The following is a 21,303-nucleotide window of genomic DNA, read 5'->3' as shown; positions in this document are numbered from 1 at the left end:
CTATTCACGGGTAAGCTATAATAGAAAGTTGGACTGACCACGTAAGTAATGTTCACACACAGTCATTAGCCATTGTTGCGGTAAGACGTGTGTCATTTTGAGAAGGCCGAAAAACCAGACAGAGTCATCGTGACCACCTATGAAACAGGGTAAGTGTTAACTCTGATCATCCTACTATTCTATGTATACTTTTATATCTATACTTTCATATTTCGTCGGGTATTAGATCATTTAGAGTGTGCATGCATTGTGTAGGTAGGCTAGGTACGGGTGCGCGTCACTCATGTGTATAATGTTTACGAGTATGTAGTTCACCGCTACGGCGTGTGTACGTATGTTACAGAGTGAGATAACATAATAAGTAACTTGTATGTGTTAATTAAGTTATATAAAGCTGATCGTTATGATATATCATGCTAGTACTACTTACAGTATTTCAAGTGGTCATGTTTTGTAACATTAATCAGTCATTTTATACCTTGTCAGTGTTATTAAGGCATACATCGGGGTATTGTTCAATATGCATATGGAGACATAGATAATTTACAATATATGTATGTACATATGTTTTAGGCATGCACACATAGCCATCTTTAATATATATATATAGTTTTATAGCATAATGGTTTATTTTCTATGTATAGTGTTATACCAGATATCATTATATAGTTTGAACATATTAGATAAAGTGTGCTAGTTTTGGAAGAGTGTGTGTACAAGTAATATTATTATTATTATTCGTGTACATCTGGACTTTACAGATGTCTCATTCCAACTCGGAGATAAATGGCCTAAGGTGGATTGTGGATAAGACAACCAACTAAACATTGGTTCCACATTGTGAATTTACTCGCCAGACTGCCTACAACATTGGTGCGCCAGAAAGCACGTAGGGGTCGGAGTGACAACACTTATGGGACAGAAAGCTGGTATGATGCTGCGGCTACAGCTTATGTCATTCCTCGTCATCAGCAGATGATATCGGGTGGAATCCGGGAATTCCGGGAAGTTGAATGGTGCTGTCGTCATTTAGACAGATATTGTTTTTCTACTGGGACCAGAATTGAACAGTAATTCAGTGAGACACCGTAAGGAGATACAGAACAGAGAAAGGCCATGAACTTTATATATATATATCTTATAGTTTCATTGTAGATATTCATCTGTATGAATGAGTGAATGAGGTGTATGTATAATCATATGTATGTGTATAGTGTATTACTTTGTAAATAAACTGTATATATGTATATTCCTTGTCCGTCTACACGGTTTTGGCTCTCTTTAACATAGTATCAGGGACTAAAACCTTATCAATAAGACTGGCTCCATTGTTACTGACAAACGTACAATGACCTTTACTACCACCACTTGTTTACCATTCAAACTTTGAAGACCAGTTGTTTTGCAAAGAGACAAAAGTTGCCTTCCGAATTGGTTAACATATAGGTCCATATTTACCCTTTACAAACATTGGAATCAGGAAGGTATTCGAATATATGGGATAAAATATGGGTTGAAAATTCACTGACTCGATCAAAGGCACCTATTGCTAAAACGTCACCATACTCTTTATATTTACTTACAGTTTCCTCTAGTAACATAAACAAATCTAAATCATTCCTTTCATAATACGTGCTATTCACGGGCGGGAAATAATGAACAGCTAATTAGATATCCCTTCTAGATTGATATGACAATTTACACTGATGCTATCTGTAACAGTTTCAACAACTAGACATTTCTCAGCTATACAAGATTTGATATATATTACAATACCCCCTCCACGGCCGTGGAGTCTAGGTATGACATGATCAGTATACCCTGTCATAGATATGTCATCACTTCTAATCCAGCATTCGTATAAACATGCAATCTCATTTTTACATAAAATGTTTAAAAAATCTAGATCATTCAGTTTATCAACAAGTGATCTACTGCAAACATTCCGTGATAGAACGTTAACAGTAGAAAGTTCACTCTCATCATCATATACAGTCTTAAGGGTAGTTTCACCTTCATAGAGCGCCACCTTAAATCTGTTACACTCCGTTTCAATTCATCTTTATCAGATTTCAACTCATTCACTAGTTTTCGAGACTTTCAAAGTTCTCTTTTAAAGGCGTATATGCATGGACTGCTCTTTTCTTGTAGAATAAGTAAGTCCGCAAGATATTTATTTTTTGTCACCTTTATTTTCTTTACGTTGACCTAAACGTGTAACAGTGGCACTCGGAATTTTATTGATTCATGTAATGGGCATTTTTGTTTGTTTTAGTTTTATTGTTAGAAAAATTACTCATTTGTTTGTGTTTTGTTCATCAATATTGACATTGTTATTATTTTGTATGTGTTATATTTCTAATAAACAACAACAACAACATTCAAAACCAAGCAATTAAAGCGTATCTTACTGTGAATAAGTATACTTCCAATACTGGGATCCTTGGAGATTTTGGATGGTCATCTTGTCGGTCAAAACAACACAAAGAAGTTTTAAGACTTTACTGTAGACTACAAAATGTGGATACAGATAGGATCTATTCAAAAACGCAGTAAACTCCTTTAGATACATAAGGTGTATATTTAGTCATCTAGGAAAAGGAACTCGTGGGAAGGGCGTGTCCGCAATTTAGGAAACGAACTTAAGGTTTCAAATATACTTAACACTCGCGCATCTGTTAAAAGCAAACTACGTATGATTACCGGTTCCATTAACAGCAATGATGAAACTTTTTGGTTCTCGAAATTATGGAGCGACAAAATTTTAAGCAGTCAACTAAGAACATACAGAAGATATAAAAAAGACAAGGTAAAGGAACATTATATAACGTCACTTAATACCACGTCACTATCGGAGCCACCTCGCTAAATGTTGAAAACTGGACGCTTCACAGTAACCTGTCAGTAGAGCAAAGGAAATGCCCTATTTGCTTAAATATAGTGAAAGATGAGTCTCATTTCCTTTGTGACTGTCCTGTGTATAGTGATATCAGATATGATCTATTCAAAAACGCAGTAAACTCCTTTAGCTATTTTGATGAACTTACTTCAACTGAAAAGTTGTTTTATTTATGGCAGGATAATGCGCTTCAGTTTACACTTTCTAAAACATTTTTTTATGATGAGACGGAGGCGGTCGCTTTTAAATGTGTAAATATACAATTGTAAATTATAATGTATCGCAATTTTGATTTAACTGTAATGTGATGAAGAAAGATATGTGAGTCCAATCTCTACTACGTCATAAACAACACGACACAAACATATCAGTTTGCCCGCCTAGCCCGCCGTGCGCTATGGTCAAGCATTTAATTGATGTGCTTCAAAAATACCATACATTGACAACGTTCTTACACAAAAAAATCTTACATATGCAATTCTAATGCTATTATTATACATACATATCAATCTGTACTTTTATCTTGCTCACGTGTATCTTTCCCCTTGTGATACAAAAGATAACACACTAGTGCGATACATGTATACTAGAGAATAGGAAACCGAGCGAGTCACCCAACCTGAAAATAACTGGTAAACCAGACAAGTCAGGAGTTGCACCAGCCCTTCAAGGCTCGAAACTTAAAGTTGCTGGGATTACTCTACCATATCCACGTTACGCTAATCCACTGGCCCTTCCAAAAGCTATATTATTAAAATTTAATATGACCGTCGCGCTGGAAAGGCGGGTAGGAAATGACCCACGTACCCGATACGCTGACACGTATCGCACGTGCTACATACAGAGCCAATCCGATTGGCTAAGCACACTCGGCAATATCCGTATCGAACCGATAAGACAAATAATTCCCACTATTCTCCGAACCGCGGGAATATGTCCAATAGCTAATACGTCATATACAACAAGACACAAACATATCAGTTTGCCCGCCTAGCCCGCCGTGCGCTATAGAAAAAAAAACAAAGAGGAAAAGTTACCCAAATTTATCTAGCCATATGAAATTTACCCTCCGCTTACAATTAACGCCTAAATACCGATCTTCTGGCTCACTAGTAACCGATTGTCTAAACTAGTCTTGACATATAGCCGTCCTTCCTCAACTGTGAGCGCCACCTGCCATGCCTCATCAGACACCTATCGCTCACACCTTGCCCAGATGCGGCCGAAACCCCTCCTGCACGCAAAGAATGCAGCCCGATATCAATATCCCCGGCTACTAATCTTAGGCGCTTTACTACAGACTCTCGAACCGCCGTGTAACTCAAATGTTTGTGCTTAAAAATAAATCTGCACTGCGTTTTCGATCGCACTACCTGCTTAAACAAATAATCCTCAGACTCAAAATCGATCTCGGCGAGATCAGCGTAACGAAGGAGCATAGACAAGGGGCATGCTGAAGTAGTGCCCTTACTAACGACAACCTCGTCCCCTTGACGATACTGATCAATCTTACTCTTTCTAATTTTAATCGAAAAATGATCGTCCCTTATCGAAATATCCAAACAAAGAAAAGAAACGAATTCATTAAATCTTGAAAACGCGGCGAAACTCAACAAAATCATTGTGAGGTCCCTCACAATCAATAAATCTTTACAGTCTTTGAAAATGTCATATAGCTTGATAAGTATATGTGAAGTCACATGTTCCTTCTTCTTAACGTGAGCTTTAACAGTTCGTCTTGCTGATTCCACAATATTTCTGACAAAAATGTTATTGGTAGGATCCGTCAATCCGGTGATATCGTGCGCCCATTTGATGGCGTACATGGCCGATCTGTCACCGCAGTTGAAGCACCGTTGTCTAATAAATGCGTCAAAAATAATGCAATGTGAATTGAGTCGGCTGGCAAAGCCTGGCAACCTTGATCGGTTATGAAACTCTCCCATCTCCTAAACATAGCAAAATAATTCGTGTTGGTACTATCCGCCTTGCATGCCGGAAGTCTGGCCGTCATACTACTGCCTAGCGTACGAAGGTAAATGTAACTCCCCTCCTCTATTCCGGCCTCCTTGAGCGCCTCTCCAACGTGCTGTTTTAACCTCAGACCTGCAGGAAAAGGAACACGTATTCATAAATCTTACATGAACCTGAATGCCAACATTCTGAATTCTAAAGTAGTATGGCCAAATATCCCGTTATTACCCCTACCAGCCATTGTCACCTCGTCGAGACCGAATGAAATCCAGTCGACGACGGAACTTGTTAAGCTTGATCTCTCCGCGATTAATTCTGGCCAGTAGGACGCGGATGCCCATTCAGGGATCACTAAAGTGCCCGCGGCACTATCCCTCCTTATCTTTCCCAAAACGTTACAGCCCAAAAGAGGAGGGGGAACCATCCAGTTGTTCTCCCCCGACCACACCTGCGAAAAAGCGTCCACTGATTTCTGTGCCGCTGCACCACCATCGCGAATTAAAACGCAAGCATTTTGCGTTGTAATCACACGCAAATCTATCCACTGTATGTGGACCCCAACGCGCCTCACATATTTCAAAAACCCAGGACTGAATCCCCCGTCATCGCTGTCCGAACATCTAAGAATATCTGCGCTCGTATTCAACTCCGTAGGGACCCATTGAGTTTGCACCAGCACTTGCTCCGTCCCGCAAAACTCGTTTATCGCTAATGCTATATCCTGCAAATCTTGTTTTCTACTCCCTGTATGAACAATACTGCATGCATTTTTGCTATCCATTACTAGCTTCACCTTCTCCACCTTTACTATACTCCTTACCGATAGAAGTACCCGTTTAGCCCCCTCTAACTCTCCCCAAGTAGAGCTACGCTTTGCCTCCGAGGCCTCCCATGAACCCAACACACATTGTCGATCTGCTCGATCATACTGCAACAGGAATGCCTACCAAAGGCTCTCCGTTACACTCACTCTCAGCCAGAGTGTTTTCGGCATATATATAGCCACCATAGCCCGTGTCGGAAGCATCCGTACACACCGTAACGTTATTTGTCCCCGTGACGCAACCGTTTTCCTTCAACCCACTGCCCTTGCAGTTCATGCCTTCTGCATGTGACCTCCAATGTCTAAGCTCCGAGCCCATCAATACTGGCGCATTCCAGTTTGCCTTTGTCAAAACAGTGTTGTACAAACACCGAGTTATCAACCTTACCTGCCGTCCAAACACACCTTGCATTGAGTTGATATGACAAACAATACCTGCCACCCACCTGGCTTTGAACAATACCTTACCTCTGCCAATCAACGTCAAGGCCTTGTCTAGGCATGTCAATAGCCTAGTCATTCTTTCCATGGTGATCTCCTGACCACGCCCTCCTCGAAAAACCACGTGTAGCCTAGCCACGTGGCATTTTGTTATGGCTCCCAACTACACTTTTCGTCTGCTGTGATGAAGCCAAACTGCGTTAAGCTATGCCTCACATCCTTACTTACTTCCGCTGCTTTGCCAGCCTGATTGTGTCCTCCTATACCGTCGTCGAGGTACATTACCACGCGGTGACCCTAACCCTAACGCTTCCCAATCTATTTCTCTGTCTAATGTTTTGCCTTATAATATTCCTCATCCAAGGTTTATCATTAGGGCGAACAGTTATAATTTTGGATGGTATACATTCTTCTATTTGATTATTAATAGAATCTGTTAAAAATGTATTAAACTCATTCGAGTCAAGTGTATTTATTAGTATTTCCCAATTTATTTCATGTTGAGCTTTATGCATTTCATCAAAATCTGCATTGTCATAGTTTAGTATAGTTTTCTGGTAGGTTTTGTTTACATACAGAATATGAACAAGTAAAATGAATAACAGAGTGGTCACTGCATATTGGTGTATTCACTGTATTATGTTTTATAAGACTAATATTATTAGTGAATAAAATATCAATAGCAGTGGCGTTTGTGTTATCCTGGTAGGTTTATTAATTAGATTTGTAAAGTTATGTTTTACCATTAGTCTTTTAAATGGTGGTTAGTAGGTATATCCAACATATTTACATTTATATCCCCAGTTATTATGATGTTAAGTGATGTGCTACATGCATTATCTAGAACATGGTCTAATTTATCCCAATATTCAACATTTGATTCAGGTCTATAAATACATCCTAATAATATGTTTTGCTTATTGAATAATACTTCAATCCATATCAGTTCTATATCTTCATGCTCAAGATCAATTCTTCTTTCAGTATGTACTGTGTCTTTGTGATAAATAATTACTCCTCCCCTTTTCTATCAAGTCTGTGAATGTTATGGGAATGAGAGTTAAGTGTTATTTAAGCATCAGTTATATTTGGAGAAAGGTGTGTTTCAGTAAGACACAATATGTCACTTTCATGTAGTTCTGCTTCAATGATATCAAGTTTTGTTCTGAGAGATCTAACATTAAGATGTGAGATTTCTATGCTACATTTGGGTCCTGGTTTAGTTCAATATCATTGCAAAGAAGCAATATATTTTTAATGGTACATAAAAGATATTCAATTCATCAAAAAGTAAACAATATATAAAGTAATAGCGATTGTATAACCCGATTGTACGAGTACAGGTAGGTACAGCGATGGTATCACCAGATTGTACGGGTACAGGTAGGTACAGTGATTGTATAACCCGATTGTACGGACACAGGTATGTACAGCGATTGTATAACCCAATTGTACGGGTACAGGTAGGTACAGGTAAGTACAGGTAGGTACATTTAGGCACTTGTAGGTACAGGTAGGTACAGGTAGGTACAGGTACAGGTAGCTACAGGTAGCTACAGGTAGGTACAGCGATGCATGCCACAGTTCTTGTCGATGTCAATTACGTAATTGACTTGAACAAAGTTTGTTTCGATGGGATGAATATATATCCTCAAGATTAATAAAGATTAATAATTACGTGTTACGTTTTTGAGAGATTTTTGTTAAAACATTTTGTCCACCTAAGTCTATAGATTGCCACGTATGTCCTAGTCTGGTCCGCCTGCCACATAGGCGGTGGGCTACACCAAGTTCACGGCTTGATTTAATAGATTGCCCAATTTTCACATGTATGGAAAACGTAGACAATAGATTGTCTGTTAATTGTTGTATTTATTTTAAACCCAAAATATTAAATTAGAATCCACATGAACTGAAAATATACGAATCACACAGGTAAGTGAACTTACCTATGTGATCTGTGGGGTTATGAATAGTTTGAAACTAAATATAATTGGTTTGCCATTGTCTTCCTTTATCAATACTTTTCTTTGTTCTCCAAAAATTGGTGGAAGCGAGAACACTCCTGGTGATATAGTGTAACCACATGCCAACCTACAATTGCAATGAAACAACGGATCTGAAGACTTATTAGTTGTAATAACTGTGGCTTAATATATATATTCATAAATTTAGCTTGAAAAGATGTCAATTGTTTGTAAAAAGTAATATATATATACAGTTGATGTTAAATACATGAATAGTTTTTGAATGTTTAAACAAAGAGTAATTATACCTTTTCGATTGGTTCTCACTAGTTAAGTGTGTACCTGTACATGTCTGATACCACCTATACTAGTTTGGCAGTCTTTATTTACTTAAGTTCCCACTGTTTAGCCCAGGCCCCGTTCACGAATGTAGTGAAGCTGTTTTGTTTCGAATAGAGCTTATTGTTTTGTTTGACGTCATGATATGGATCAGCATTGCTAATTACTATTATTATTTTTGATAGCAAAAACATAATTTGACGGTAACGGTAACATTAAGATAATTACCGAAAGTAGTTGTTAAACAAAAAACCTTTATAAATAGCCAATCTTCGGTTGGTTCTGGTCCGTATTATTGTACACACAATGTATATTTATCAACATAAAACAGGCACAGAAGACATTGCCCGATTCCAAAGGACGCGAAATACTACCCGTTTCGATCACGTGAATCAGTTAAAGTTAAAGATCCGCGCGAGTTCTAAAATCGGGTTATATGTACGCTACGTCCATAGAAAAGAAAAAAAACCCGCCTTACACGTAAAAAATCCATGTTAACCATAATAAATAATAATATGTCGAAACAGCAACCACTAAAAAAATACCAAAAGTAAGCATCATTCCATCAAGAAATATCATAATTGTATTTCATTAAATAATTAACTAAATACAAATAATACTTTTACTTCCTTCCAGAATATATAAAATGCCATGTTCGTCTACTACCTCCTATCAAGTACTTCCGATGTTACGTTGTGTTCCGGTAAATTACAAATATAAATTTACCAAGAAAAGAAAGCAGCCTCAATCGTTAACATTATAAAAGCTACTATCATGAGGGTCAATCTTGGCTTTCTGACCATAACTAACCACAACACCTACAACCCAGGTGTGGTGGATGTTACGGTATCTGTGCTGTAGCATTCAAGTGAGGTGGCACTATAAATGATACCGTTGGAAGCACGGTCCCACACATAGGGAGATATTAGCCATGTTGCATATGACTAGTAGTGTAGTTAGCGTCTGATAAAGCAGCTCATGCGAATTCCTCAAAATTGTATTGATTAATGTATATGCTAATTGTATTAATTGTAGACTTTAAGGCGCTTTAGAGTGGCTTATTTTAGCTAGATGGGGCGCTATATCAAATGATGTATATATTATGTACCATAACCAGAGACGTATATTTCAGAGATTGGCAATTCACGCGGATCTCGCAAAAACACGCATGATTGTATTGTTCAGGCAGTCGAATTAGAAACATCGCGAGACTTGTGTTGCTGCTGTGCAATCACGCGGAACCTGATCTAAGAGTGTTTGTTTTGACAGCTTATTGATCCTGGTGACGATAAAATTATCAAATAATTAATATCTGAAATTATTTTTGAAATTGAATGGTGAATTAAAAAGGAGTTCGTGTTCCAATGTGTCATGAAAAATAACCCTCACACATCAAAGCCGCCATTTTAATTTGTTTATTCTTGAAAAACCCGTATTTTCAGAGATAAATTATTGATCTTTGCAAGTATTGTAAAAACCTCATTTTAAAAAGCTGGTTAGAAATATTATCAAATAATGAGTTTCTGAAGACCTTTTTGAAATTGTCTAAAGAACAAAAACGGAGTTTGTGTTCTCATGAAACCAGAATCATTCCCGATATATAAAAACAGCCACGATGTGCAATCTTTCGATGTTTGGTGTTTTCTAAACTTAATCATTCAAGTTTACATTCAATGTAGCACTCCCAAACCGCATGGAAATCTTAATATTACGTTGATTTTCGATGTTTTCTTATGGCATAATTATGTTTTGAACACGACAGGATTATTGAATGCAGCAAACCGTATATCCAATATGGCGCAGGTGAAGCGTAACTCACGATATGACATCCGGTTACCAGTGAACAATGGTAAGGCCAAGAGCAAGTTGCCAATTTTTTGCTGTCTATCTTTTGCTGTAATAACTTTTTCCATCTTTTTTCATATTCTGATGGAGAATTGGGAACGAACTCTACATAACAAACAGTATACCTCAAATAAAGCTCGATGAGACTGAGTTGTCTCATGAAAAACGTGTTCTTTTAAAAACCTCGCATCCGGTAAGTATATAACACATTTATACGTGTATTGTTTGCCAATTGGAATAAAGTCTCAGAAAGTCTGGAAGCTTGTCTGACAGATATCAGTATTTGGATGAAAGCCAACATTCTTAAACTTAATCAGGAAAAGACGGAACTAATCGTCTTTTCCCCAAAGTGTCAGCAAACAATGGCTCTACAGCTCAAGGTTGGTGCCAGAACTATTGAGACTGTTCCAGCTGTTAAAACCTAGGGGTATACTTTGACAGTTCTCTGAACATGGAGAAACAAGTGAACGCTTTTGCCAAATCTTGTTACTACCAGATCAGGAACATCGGCTGTATTCGGCAGTTTCTAACTGCAGATGCATGCAAGATTTTGGTGCATTCATTTGTTACCTCTCGGTTGGATTATGGTAACGCCCTGCTCTGTGGTATATCTGACAAACTAGCTAGTCGTCTGCAGAGGGTTCAGAACACTGCAGTTACTCGTACTCGAAAGAGAGAGCACATCACACCTGCGCTTTATTCGTTGCACTGGTTACCTGTACGATACAGGTCGCAGTACAAAATTCTGGTATACACATACAAGGCACTGAATGGAACAGCTCCTCAGTACCTACAGGAACTTGTTACCCTGTATCAGCCGTCAAGATCACTGCGGTCGGAGTCAGAATCTTTGTTGTGTGTCCCAAAATCTCGCACTGTGACCTACGGAAACAGATGCTTTGGGAGGGTTTCGGCTACGTTGTAGAATAGCATACTATCTGCTATTAGGAAGTCGAATACCCTGGTCAAGTTAAAGAGGGACATAAAAACTCACCTCTTCACGTCTGTATTTTAGAATCTTTGCAAAGACGTCATGTAAATACCACCCTTTTATTTGTTCAATTGTGTGCACATTGCTTGTTAAATGTATGAAAGTGATTGCAAGCTTTGTTGTTTGTTTTCACAATTATAACCATTACTATTATCCATATGTTGTAAAGCGCATTAGAGTAATTTTACAAATTATATAGGGCGCTATATAAATGCTGTTTATTATTATTATTATTATTATTATTATTATTAATACATTGTCATGATAAACAAGTGAAAATCAGGATATTTACGTTTACATTATATACCGATATTAAAGCAACGAATGGTAGTCGGACGGATTGAAATCCCCATAATTATATCATTAATTGAAAAAAAAAAATGTTTCAGCGAAATCCGGACATTATTAACTATGAGGGGATACAATTAACATATTTATGCAATATTTGAAAACAAAACGCACATTTCAAACATACTTGTCTTGTCTTGGAGTGTTTGATGTATTACATTTATACACTTCTTAACCACACTTACTTGTTGACCAATGCTATTTCCTCCACCGTGAACAATAAAATCATCGAACAGGGACCCCGTTTACTAAACTGTCAGTATGTTACACAACATATGACAGATAAAGTCAAATCACAGTTTAATAATCTTAATATCAAGGTAGAAAAAACATGTGTGTGATTTGAATCTCAAACCTTATAACACTGTACCATTTGATATCTTTACATTTATAATAACAACTTACGTGTTCAGGATAAATAGCGGCGTCGTTTGAATCTAAAGTATTGTACATGTACCTGCTATCAGTCGGCTTTCTTCAAAGTACCACGTAGGTGGGTGGTCAGGTCGTGTTTGATAAACAAACAGCTGGACTCGGTACTACTAAGTTACACCAGCTTAATGGTCTAGAAATAAAACTTTATAAGCTACGACATTTCCTTATTAACTTATATTAGCGCAACAAATGCAGCTCAATGGACCTCGCTATGATCGACATCAGATCATTTACATAGCTTTCTCCTATATAACTTCATTTGATTGCTGAGACTTTTCAGAAGTGTATTTCGAATATATTAGATCATCTATTGCAGACACCTGTTGCTTGACACATATAGGCCATTATCTCTGCCAATATGGAATGTATGAAACTGTCATTTCTTAGTACCTATGTAGCCTGTCAATAAATCTACACAGTCACGTGTGCTGTTATCAAGTGTTTTAAGGAGGCTGCGGGTTTGCATGTGTCCGCATATCTTAACATAATAGTGTAAGAACACTGCTGCCCTTCTGTAACGTAAGTACGCAGCCTCCATTTCTTATTCAAATTAACGCAATTTTATTTACTTTTTTTCACGTTTTGACTAATGTTTTATTGTGGTCGTACCGTAACAAGTTCAGGTTCAATATCAGTGTTCGTATGCTGCCTGTGTAGTTGTACCTTTTGAGCCGAAATATACACAGTGTAAACACATAACAATTTGATTATAGTGTTTCATCTAACATTGTTTTTGACATAATTATTGAAACAAAACATGTCAATTTACATTGATAAAATAGCGTCGTGCTCTTTGCCTTCAATCAAGGCAATAGTCATGATATATTAGCACCTTAATATGATGTCATAGTTACAGGGTGTCAGCGCTTCAGGTGAAAGCTTTTGCGTTTTCGTTGCGTTTTCATTCGCGTTTTCATGCATTCCATTCTCAGGATTCACTTCGTGCAGTTTCCGTCGCAGTATATAAGTCGTAAGTACTGACTGCACATATTGAAGACCGGAAACTATGGTGTGAGGGCCTGTTACGATAAACTATTAGAGCTTTATAACAGGAAACCAAATTGTAAAGCAAATTAGATTTATCATCTGAGACATGATTTGTGAATGTTGCGTTTTGGAAAGGTGTGGTTGGCACAATATGTACCAATTGAGAAATATGTTTTTATTATCATGTATACTAAGGATAATGAATATAATTATTCGGGAAATGAAAAACACATTCGAGACATCTTCAAAAAGTTTGTTGCATAAACATGACCATTTTTATCTAGAAAAAAACAAATGTATTCTTACGAACTATAGATTGCAAACACATAACCTTAATATAGAGACAGGTAGATATAGTTATGCAGTGACTCGAAACCAGTGATTATGTACTTTATGTGATCTTGGAGATATCGAGGATGAGTTTCATTTCATTCTTTAAGATTATCTTATGTCAAGCCTAATTATCGTATTCGTCCTTCTGTCTTAAAGTTAGGGGTAGTTGCAAACAGTTGGGCTACTATATGTCTTCAAACCTTTTTATTATATTTTATGAATGACAATACAGCAGGTTTGATATTGACATTTGTTTGTCATTGAAGATTTGCGTCATCCCATAGAGGAGTTGCGCGTTGGAGCATTCACCTATATCTTCATTTTTTATTTACATTATGTGTATGTATTGTCCTCATTGTTAAAAATGTTCAGCATCCGGTAACCACCCTGGCACATCAATATTAATTATTGTTCCAACAATTGCATATTAAAAATAACACTAAATTAGCTCAATATAACAAATCGTAATTAAACTTATTAGAGATGGATTACAATGAAATACACATCTGTAAGATTGGAACTTATCTTATTCAGTCTGAAGTTAAGACAAACCCTTGACAGTCTGGCCGAATTAACATTTACAAGACTGTGAATATTTAACTGCACAGACAAAAGTTGAACAGCTACTCGGTAATATCTGCCATTGCTATATGATTTGATATTGCAATAAAAGACGAAGAACATTTTCTGATTGACTGGCATGCATTAAAAGATTAATATAAACAAACATGCTTTTGATCTTATAGCTTCAATATTTTTGTCCGCATTTTAGATTGTGAAAGCTGCGCTGGCAATTTATAGGGCTAGTATCGAACTATACCCTTAGATTGTTTCAATAACGTACGTATTGATATATGCTGTACCTATACATCCTTTACCTAGCACCTCTGTGCACAAGCGTATACAATAAGTGATGCGCAGTATTAGACGTAAATGCATACTCCTGCACGCACTGGATAGCGAGCTACTCATTATTATTATTCGTATTATTTGACCAGACCTCACCGATAGATTATTTGCTTGGGCATGTACCGAATTCATTAAAGAACCTTGAGATGATAATATGTACATCCCTGATATGTATTGGATGCTTTGTGAAATCGTCAAGTGGAGGTACGTCCTTCATTATTTTAACCACGAACAGCCTACCGAGATCACTTGGCGAAACTATTCACAGACAGTTAATAAATTATGCGTCGCTGATATGGGCTAGAAACCATAGATATGGAAAATGCAAATGTGTATTCATTTACTTAACATTATTTTCTACTGCAAATTGATCGTAGCTAGCCGCTATAGATAACAACAGAAATATCGATTCGAATAGTTTATCTTCTGTCGAACCCAGACCGTTTCATTCCATTTCGTTTGCAGCCATTCCTCGCGTGCCATTTCGCCTACTTTCTATCCATTCCGTTCCTGTGAAAAAAGCCTGGTTCCAGGCAGTGACATTATCTTCGTTCCGTTCCATTTAGGCATTGCTTCTTTTTGTTTGTATTCTGTTCTCGTTGCGTATTTGTTTTTTTTATTGCGTTTTCATTCCATTCCGTTTTTCAACTGAAACGCTGATACCCCTGTAGTATTGTAGCTGTTCGTAAATTAAAAATAAAATTAAGTCGCATGGTATTCGTTCCTAAGTCGCAATTATTTGGCTACTTGATTAACGAATGCGAAAAGATAAAGATCATCGGGAGGAAGGTAGTTGATATTGGCCAGGCCATGTCTACGGTTAGTAAATAAGTCGTAGTCCATGGTAACTGAGGGGGATACTAACAGAAAGAAACATATTGTTATGTTAAATGAATCCGAAAGACGTTCTCATTATATAGGACGTTTTTGAAACTGGCGGAAGGTTTTTTTCAGGAAAATCATATGAAAAAGGAAATGGTTTGAGATTTTCCATAAATATGAAAGGTATTGAGGAAGTGGTTATAAAACACTAAAATTTGTATATTTTACAACAAGAACTATTTTCCTGCACTTTACAAGGGCGTTCCCGTTTTTGCTGATAAAAAACATTGGTAGAATCCTTTACCCTCTCACGAGCGATATTATTCTGAAAGCGTGACCACCGTGTCATCACATAATGCAGCGTAACTAGGATCGCATCATCAATTTTGTCACGATGCACTTAGTTATCATTTCAATAAGTTTGTACGGTAGGAAAGTATATGTGTATTGATAAAAAGATATAAGACCTCGGGATAACTTGTTTAATGTTATCAATTCAGAAATGCACTTCAAAGTCGAATCCATCAGTCCAAAACATTCTTGAACGCCATAATGCAAAAAAACACTGTCACTGGAATACGTATACTATTTCAAGCAATAATTCTACAAATATAAAAGCAATAATCAAAAAACACTGTCACTGATCAAGCGTAGCTGAATCGAGTCATTTCGGTACATATATAACAACTATTGTACATTCGCTTACAGCGTAGCCGAATCGACATCGATTATGTTGACAACTCGTACATGTATTTTACACCTTTGTGTGCATACGCTTCAATGGTCATTTGTCTGATGAAGGTAACAGTGTACATATCGTACTAGTCATCGACACGTCACATAGAACATGTTATTGGTTGTGTAAAAAGAACTTTTAATAATACAGTTCCCAAGTCTTGCAGGGGGCGCAGCAGTTTGATTTTAGTTTCTTCAATATCCCGTAGCAAAAGACACAAATTAAAAACCCACGATTCTACAGGGCTTCAAACTTCAGCATTCTGTATTGTCAAGGATAGCGCCCCACTTCCCCTGGGATATCCCGTCATCCTGCCATTTCAGTAACTCTTTGCTTTAAGAATTCGATTGTGATCGTTGTTATTTTAAAGGCATTTTAATTCAAAAATAAAACTGAACTGTTGAAGGCATTTTTGTATCTAACAACGTATTTAACCTGATATTTAATCATACATTTTTTTTACAAAGATTGCCAACTCTTTAAAGATCGAATACAGTACATGTTACTGCTAGTATCCGTACAACTCAGTGTCATATACTTTATTGCAGTGTTCGGTTATGAAACATGGCGGAGTTGAAGACAATAACACCGCCAGGAAATCTACCAGCCCGAAATAAGGTCAGCCAGTCAGATGAAAGGATTGCCGCTGAGAACGAAAAGGATGAAAACGGCGAGGAAGCGACGTGCAGTAAAGTTATGAGGACCATGGCGCTAGTATGTGTATGGATAGCAATGGTATGTAATTTAATTACTTTGTAACAATATTAATTTCTGTAACCCTTCAGCGAAACAGCATAGCACATGTTCAAGATGCAATTATAGGGTCGTACATTAATTAGGAATATCAAAAAAAAAAAAGATGATTCTATGGAAAAAATAATAATCACATGGACAAAAGGAAAATATCCATAGCTTTCTCTAAAATTCTGTGTCCGGTGTATTACAGGGAATATATATGGAAATAAATGGTCCAACATTGAAAGACTTAGTTCTAAGAACCGGAAGTAGCTACGAGGATATCACGAGTGCTCTATCCGGTCGAAGTGTTGGCAAATTTGTTGGTGTAGTGATTGGGGGATTGCTAACTGATCGGTTCGGACGTTACTGTGATCTCTTCCTTGCTCTATCGCTTACGGTAGCTGCGACAGCAGTGGCCATTGTGCCGTGGATTAACCAAACCGAGGTTCTATGGGTCTTCTATTTCCTGCTTGGCATCACCATCGGGACCATTGACATTGGTGAGACGGTTATATAATGTAAATAAAACCTAATATATATTTTACAATTATGAAAGAAGTTCGCTCAACTTACATGAATCAAGCTTTTTGGCCAGGATCCATGCGCGTAGAGGGTCTTAATGTTTGAGGAAACCAGATAACCTGGTGAAAACCCCAAGGGGTAGAGCAGGTGACACTATACCTTTTTAAGTCCGATTGGGGAATCGAACCTCGGCCGTCTTGGTGAAAGGGGAGTACCCTATCCACTACCTCACCCGACTACAGGAATTAACAATTCAATATAACTAATGTTATTAGCGATAATAACAAGGCATTTTTTATTAATGTTTAACGTAATTTTCTTTGAATCTTTTATCCATTGTGAAAACTGTGTTTATCGTTGAACGGGAAACGACATGTGTATGTAATGCCTTATCCTGCAATGTTTCGATAGCATTCGTGTGCATTACACGCCCAATCCAATATCGACTGGAATACCGTGTTAATATGTGACGCCTTGTTACTCTAGTGACAGCTGCGGATCACATAATCGTTATGAGCTATATTTAATGTATAAGATATCGTGTGATATGATTTTATGTGTAACGAGAGGTGTCACGAAGCGAGTAGAGCAACGCCATTTCGATATGTACAATCATAGTTTCTTTTTAATTCCAAAACCATGTTTGTATTTTGAAGAACATGTTTTGTGAACCAAACAAAAATCAGCCAAGCGTTCAGTCTGCACTATGCGAGTCAGATGGCGCAATTAATCCAAACGGTATTAAATGTCTCAGCCAAACAATGTATAACATGAACATAACACTGTAATCTATCGGATAAATCCATGGCGCCTAACATAGTCAATATCGTGTATCCATCCGTCATGTCATCTTAACTGATCTTCTTTACATTTTTAGCTGGACAGAGAATAGTGTTAGTCAGTTGGAAGGAAAAGGCAGCCTCTCCGATACACATTGTTCACCTTGGTTACGGCGTGGGCGGATTTATCGCTCCTCTTATAGCTAATCCATTCCTTGCTAACACCGAGACCGTTGGACCTAATATAACCAACTCATCTGTTTCAAACATCTCCGTGATGCTGATGTCTACTATCTCCATTCCTACTACGACCACAACAGTTATTATCTCCCCTTCCACAATAGAATATGCGTACGGTAGTGTTGCTGGTCTGACCATCGTGATGGCTGGTGTTCTTTACATGTATCAATGTAAAACATCTCCACGTTTCAAACACAAGAAAGGCAAAACAGAAAACAGCGAACAAAAACTTACGAGAACTAGAAAATGGCGGGAGATGCTAAACCCTGCATCCTGTGCTGAGGGCAGCTTCTGTTTCGGCTCCCTGATTCTAGTAACATTGTTTCTGAAATATTTCGTCTACCTTGCTGTTGACAGGGTGTTTTCGACCTTTATCAGGTCGTATTCCATCGATCAACTTCATTTCAGCAATGATGACGCCAGCTACCTAAACACATTGTATTGGATCTTCTACGCTGTAGGTAGGTTTGTAGGGTTCGTGTCCGCCAGGTGGATTAGTGTGAAGATTCTCCTTGTCATAGAATCTGTCTGCTTGGTCGGCGTCAGTGTAGGTCTGTTCACCGTCGGAACTTATTCCCAAACAGCACTTTGGGTGTTAACGGGAATGTCCGGATTTTTCATAGGGCCCATTTTCCCGTCGGGGATCGCATGGGGTGACCTTCACATTGAATTGACAGGACTAGCCATCACATGGGTTCTCCTAGGAAGCTCATTTGGGGGTCTTGCTTTTCTGAAATTAGGTGGACATGCTTACGATCATTTTGGCGGTATCGCCTTTGTATATATGATAATGATTTTGGCGATTGTGGTTTTCTGTGTCGATATCATGCTTACAATTCTCAGTATGGCAAAGAAACGTATCACTAGAAAAACTTATAGTGTAGAGCCACACGACAAGCAACTTCAATCTTAATACTGGCTAATACGTTGTCTAAAGAAACGTATCACTAGACAAACGTATAGTGTAGAGCCACACGACAAGCAACTTCAATCTTAATACCGGCTAATACTGTGTCTTAAGATAAATTAGTTTGATGTGTGTTCGGGGAGGGGAGTTGGTTCAAGGTAGTTTCTTTAAGGTTCAACTTATTTAGTTCCCAACATCTTTTTGTGGGTTTAGTCTCTCTTACAACATGTAGCCTTACGCGGGAAGCCTCTTTCCCATCATTTACCCTACTCGTTCATTTCTATACTTTTCAACCTATTATTCATTTGTCCGTTTTCACGTATTTCTTCTTTAAATTTCTAAACCCAACTAAAAGCTTAACTCCTGATTCAAAAGAATTCGAACAATAATTATAAACTTGTGTAAGAGTTATTGCCCTTTGACTTCCTACCAGCTGTATAACCATGAACTATACTGTTAGATCCAGTGCCGTTTTAATTTGTTTCCGTAAGGTCTCCAATAATGTAACAATGTTTTAACTATTTGTTTACTAACAGTATTCAGTTCGGTGTATAATCCCGATATGCCTTGGCCATTTTCCCGTTTCAAACGGTTTAACCGATTGGACCAGAGTATATAAATTATGAAAAAGTAAGACAGACCTGTAGTGATTTGATGTTGTTAGCGAGCCTTGACAACGACCTCGAAAGTCTGCATCTACATGTCCGTCATGCGGTATCCCTGAAATATCCATTAAAAACAAACTAATCGGTTTGCCAGCATGAATGAACAGGCCCCTTGTCATATCCTAGCTATAGAGATTTAACTGTACATCACAAAGATGTAAATAAAGGTTATAACTTCAAAGTTATATTGTTTTATGTCCATTACAGTATATGTATATATAGCAGATATTGTAGCTTTATATAAGGGAAGGTCTAGCTTTATCTAATTTTAAATGTTATTATTAATAGTGAATATTCATTTGAGTATACCATATGCTATCGAATCTGTAGTTGATGATATGTCGTTATCATTTTAAATAAAACTTACGTACACAAGACAATCCTGTATTATGATGATTTCGAAACTAACTCGAGTTACTTCCCTTCGAACAGTACGTCGGGCCGTTTTCGTCTATCTCGGTCCAAACGGTTAAACCGGTTCGACCAGAGTTGTTCGTTTATGAAATAAGGTCGGACCCAGTAATCTGATGGTGCTTTTACCAAGCCTTGCAAGGCCTGCATAAACTTTTGCAGGTCCGCCAGGATTTACACCCGAAAAAGTTACATTTGAAAACGGACGTACCGGTTCCGCATTCATAAACGAACAGGCCCCTGTGAGTGTCGCTTTTCACATTTATCGTCTGAAAATGTACAAAATAATGAAAAAAAAAAAATTTGTATTTTTTTAATCGATTAACATCAATAACTACCTAGAATTGTCGTTCCGGATTTCTTTGAGTAAATTCCCTTTTCTAACCAAACAACATTTGAATCACAAAAACATTACTTTAATTAGCAAAATATGCATTAAAGGAAATTTTAGAACAATTATTTGAGAGAAAATGTTGAATGATCCCCTTGGTATCAGAATTGATTTGAAAAAGAAGCGTTTTAAAAGTCCTGTCGATATATATATATATATTAAAAAGCAGAAGGTTGTGTTCGCATGCCTCATACGCAAGGGGTGTAACTCTAGTTACTTTATTACGGAGATGCTCTTCTGCGCATCTTAAAAGGAGATTTTGTTTGGCGAAAACAAATTTCTGACTGATAGCTATAGGTGAATGGCGTGACGGTCGACTTTGATGTATTTGTCTTAATATGGATGCTATAACAGTTTGCGTTACAGGTGAAGCTAGTTCCCGCGAGGTGTTTCAACTTTCGTTAATTACTACAAGGTTGTTCGAGTGACTAGGACAGGATACCAGGATAGCTATATATATATAGTCTTATAATAATAATTCGAGTTCTTATAAACCGCTTTATCACAACCTAGTTCGTAAGTCGTCTCAAAGTGGTTCACAAATTAGTATCCGTGGTTATAGGGCCTTTGCAACCAACACACATCTCTCTCAACTTCCCGGGGAGCATACAGCCGGAGCTGCCATTTCGGCGCTCACAGCTAGCATTGAACAATCTAGCACTGCCAAACCACGTACTCCAGCGGAGTAAAGTATCTTGCTCAAAGATACAACACAGTGCCGCGTCGTGACTTGAACACACATCCCCTCGGTCACGAGCCCGGCGTCATATCTCTGGCCTCATTGTCGATAGTCTATCGAGT

General features: G+C 37.7%; 1 protein-coding gene across 3 annotated transcripts; it reads left to right on the top strand.

Annotated features, from left to right (window-relative positions):
* Positions 1–13: 13 nt before the first annotated feature.
* Positions 14–20,039, top strand: LOC110456500 (sodium-dependent glucose transporter 1A-like). Of its 3 annotated transcripts, none has more exons than XM_021507289.1 (5): positions 14–149; positions 10,379–10,481; positions 16,398–16,584; positions 16,796–17,087; positions 17,987–20,039. In XM_021507289.1, exons 3-5 carry the CDS (start codon positions 16,414–16,416, stop codon positions 19,039–19,041), a joined length of 1,518 nt encoding a protein of 505 aa, XP_021362964.1. In that variant the 5' UTR covers positions 14–149; positions 10,379–10,481; positions 16,398–16,413; the 3' UTR covers positions 19,042–20,039. The 3 variants fall into 3 exon arrangements, with proteins under 3 accessions (XP_021362964.1, XP_021362962.1, XP_021362963.1); XM_021507288.1 differs by lacking the exons at positions 14–149; positions 10,379–10,481 and adding exons at positions 12,522–12,581; positions 12,995–13,032; XM_021507287.1 differs by lacking the exons at positions 14–149; positions 10,379–10,481 and adding an exon at positions 12,503–12,581.
* Positions 20,040–21,303: the final 1,264 nt, after the last annotated feature.

The sequence above is a fragment of the Mizuhopecten yessoensis genome, unplaced genomic scaffold (genome assembly GCF_002113885.1).
Source record: "Mizuhopecten yessoensis strain PY_sf001 unplaced genomic scaffold, ASM211388v2 scaffold8765, whole genome shotgun sequence".
NCBI classification, from domain to species: Eukaryota; Metazoa; Mollusca; class Bivalvia; order Pectinida; family Pectinidae; genus Mizuhopecten; species Mizuhopecten yessoensis.
This window is presented reverse-complemented; position numbering and strand designations above follow the sequence as displayed.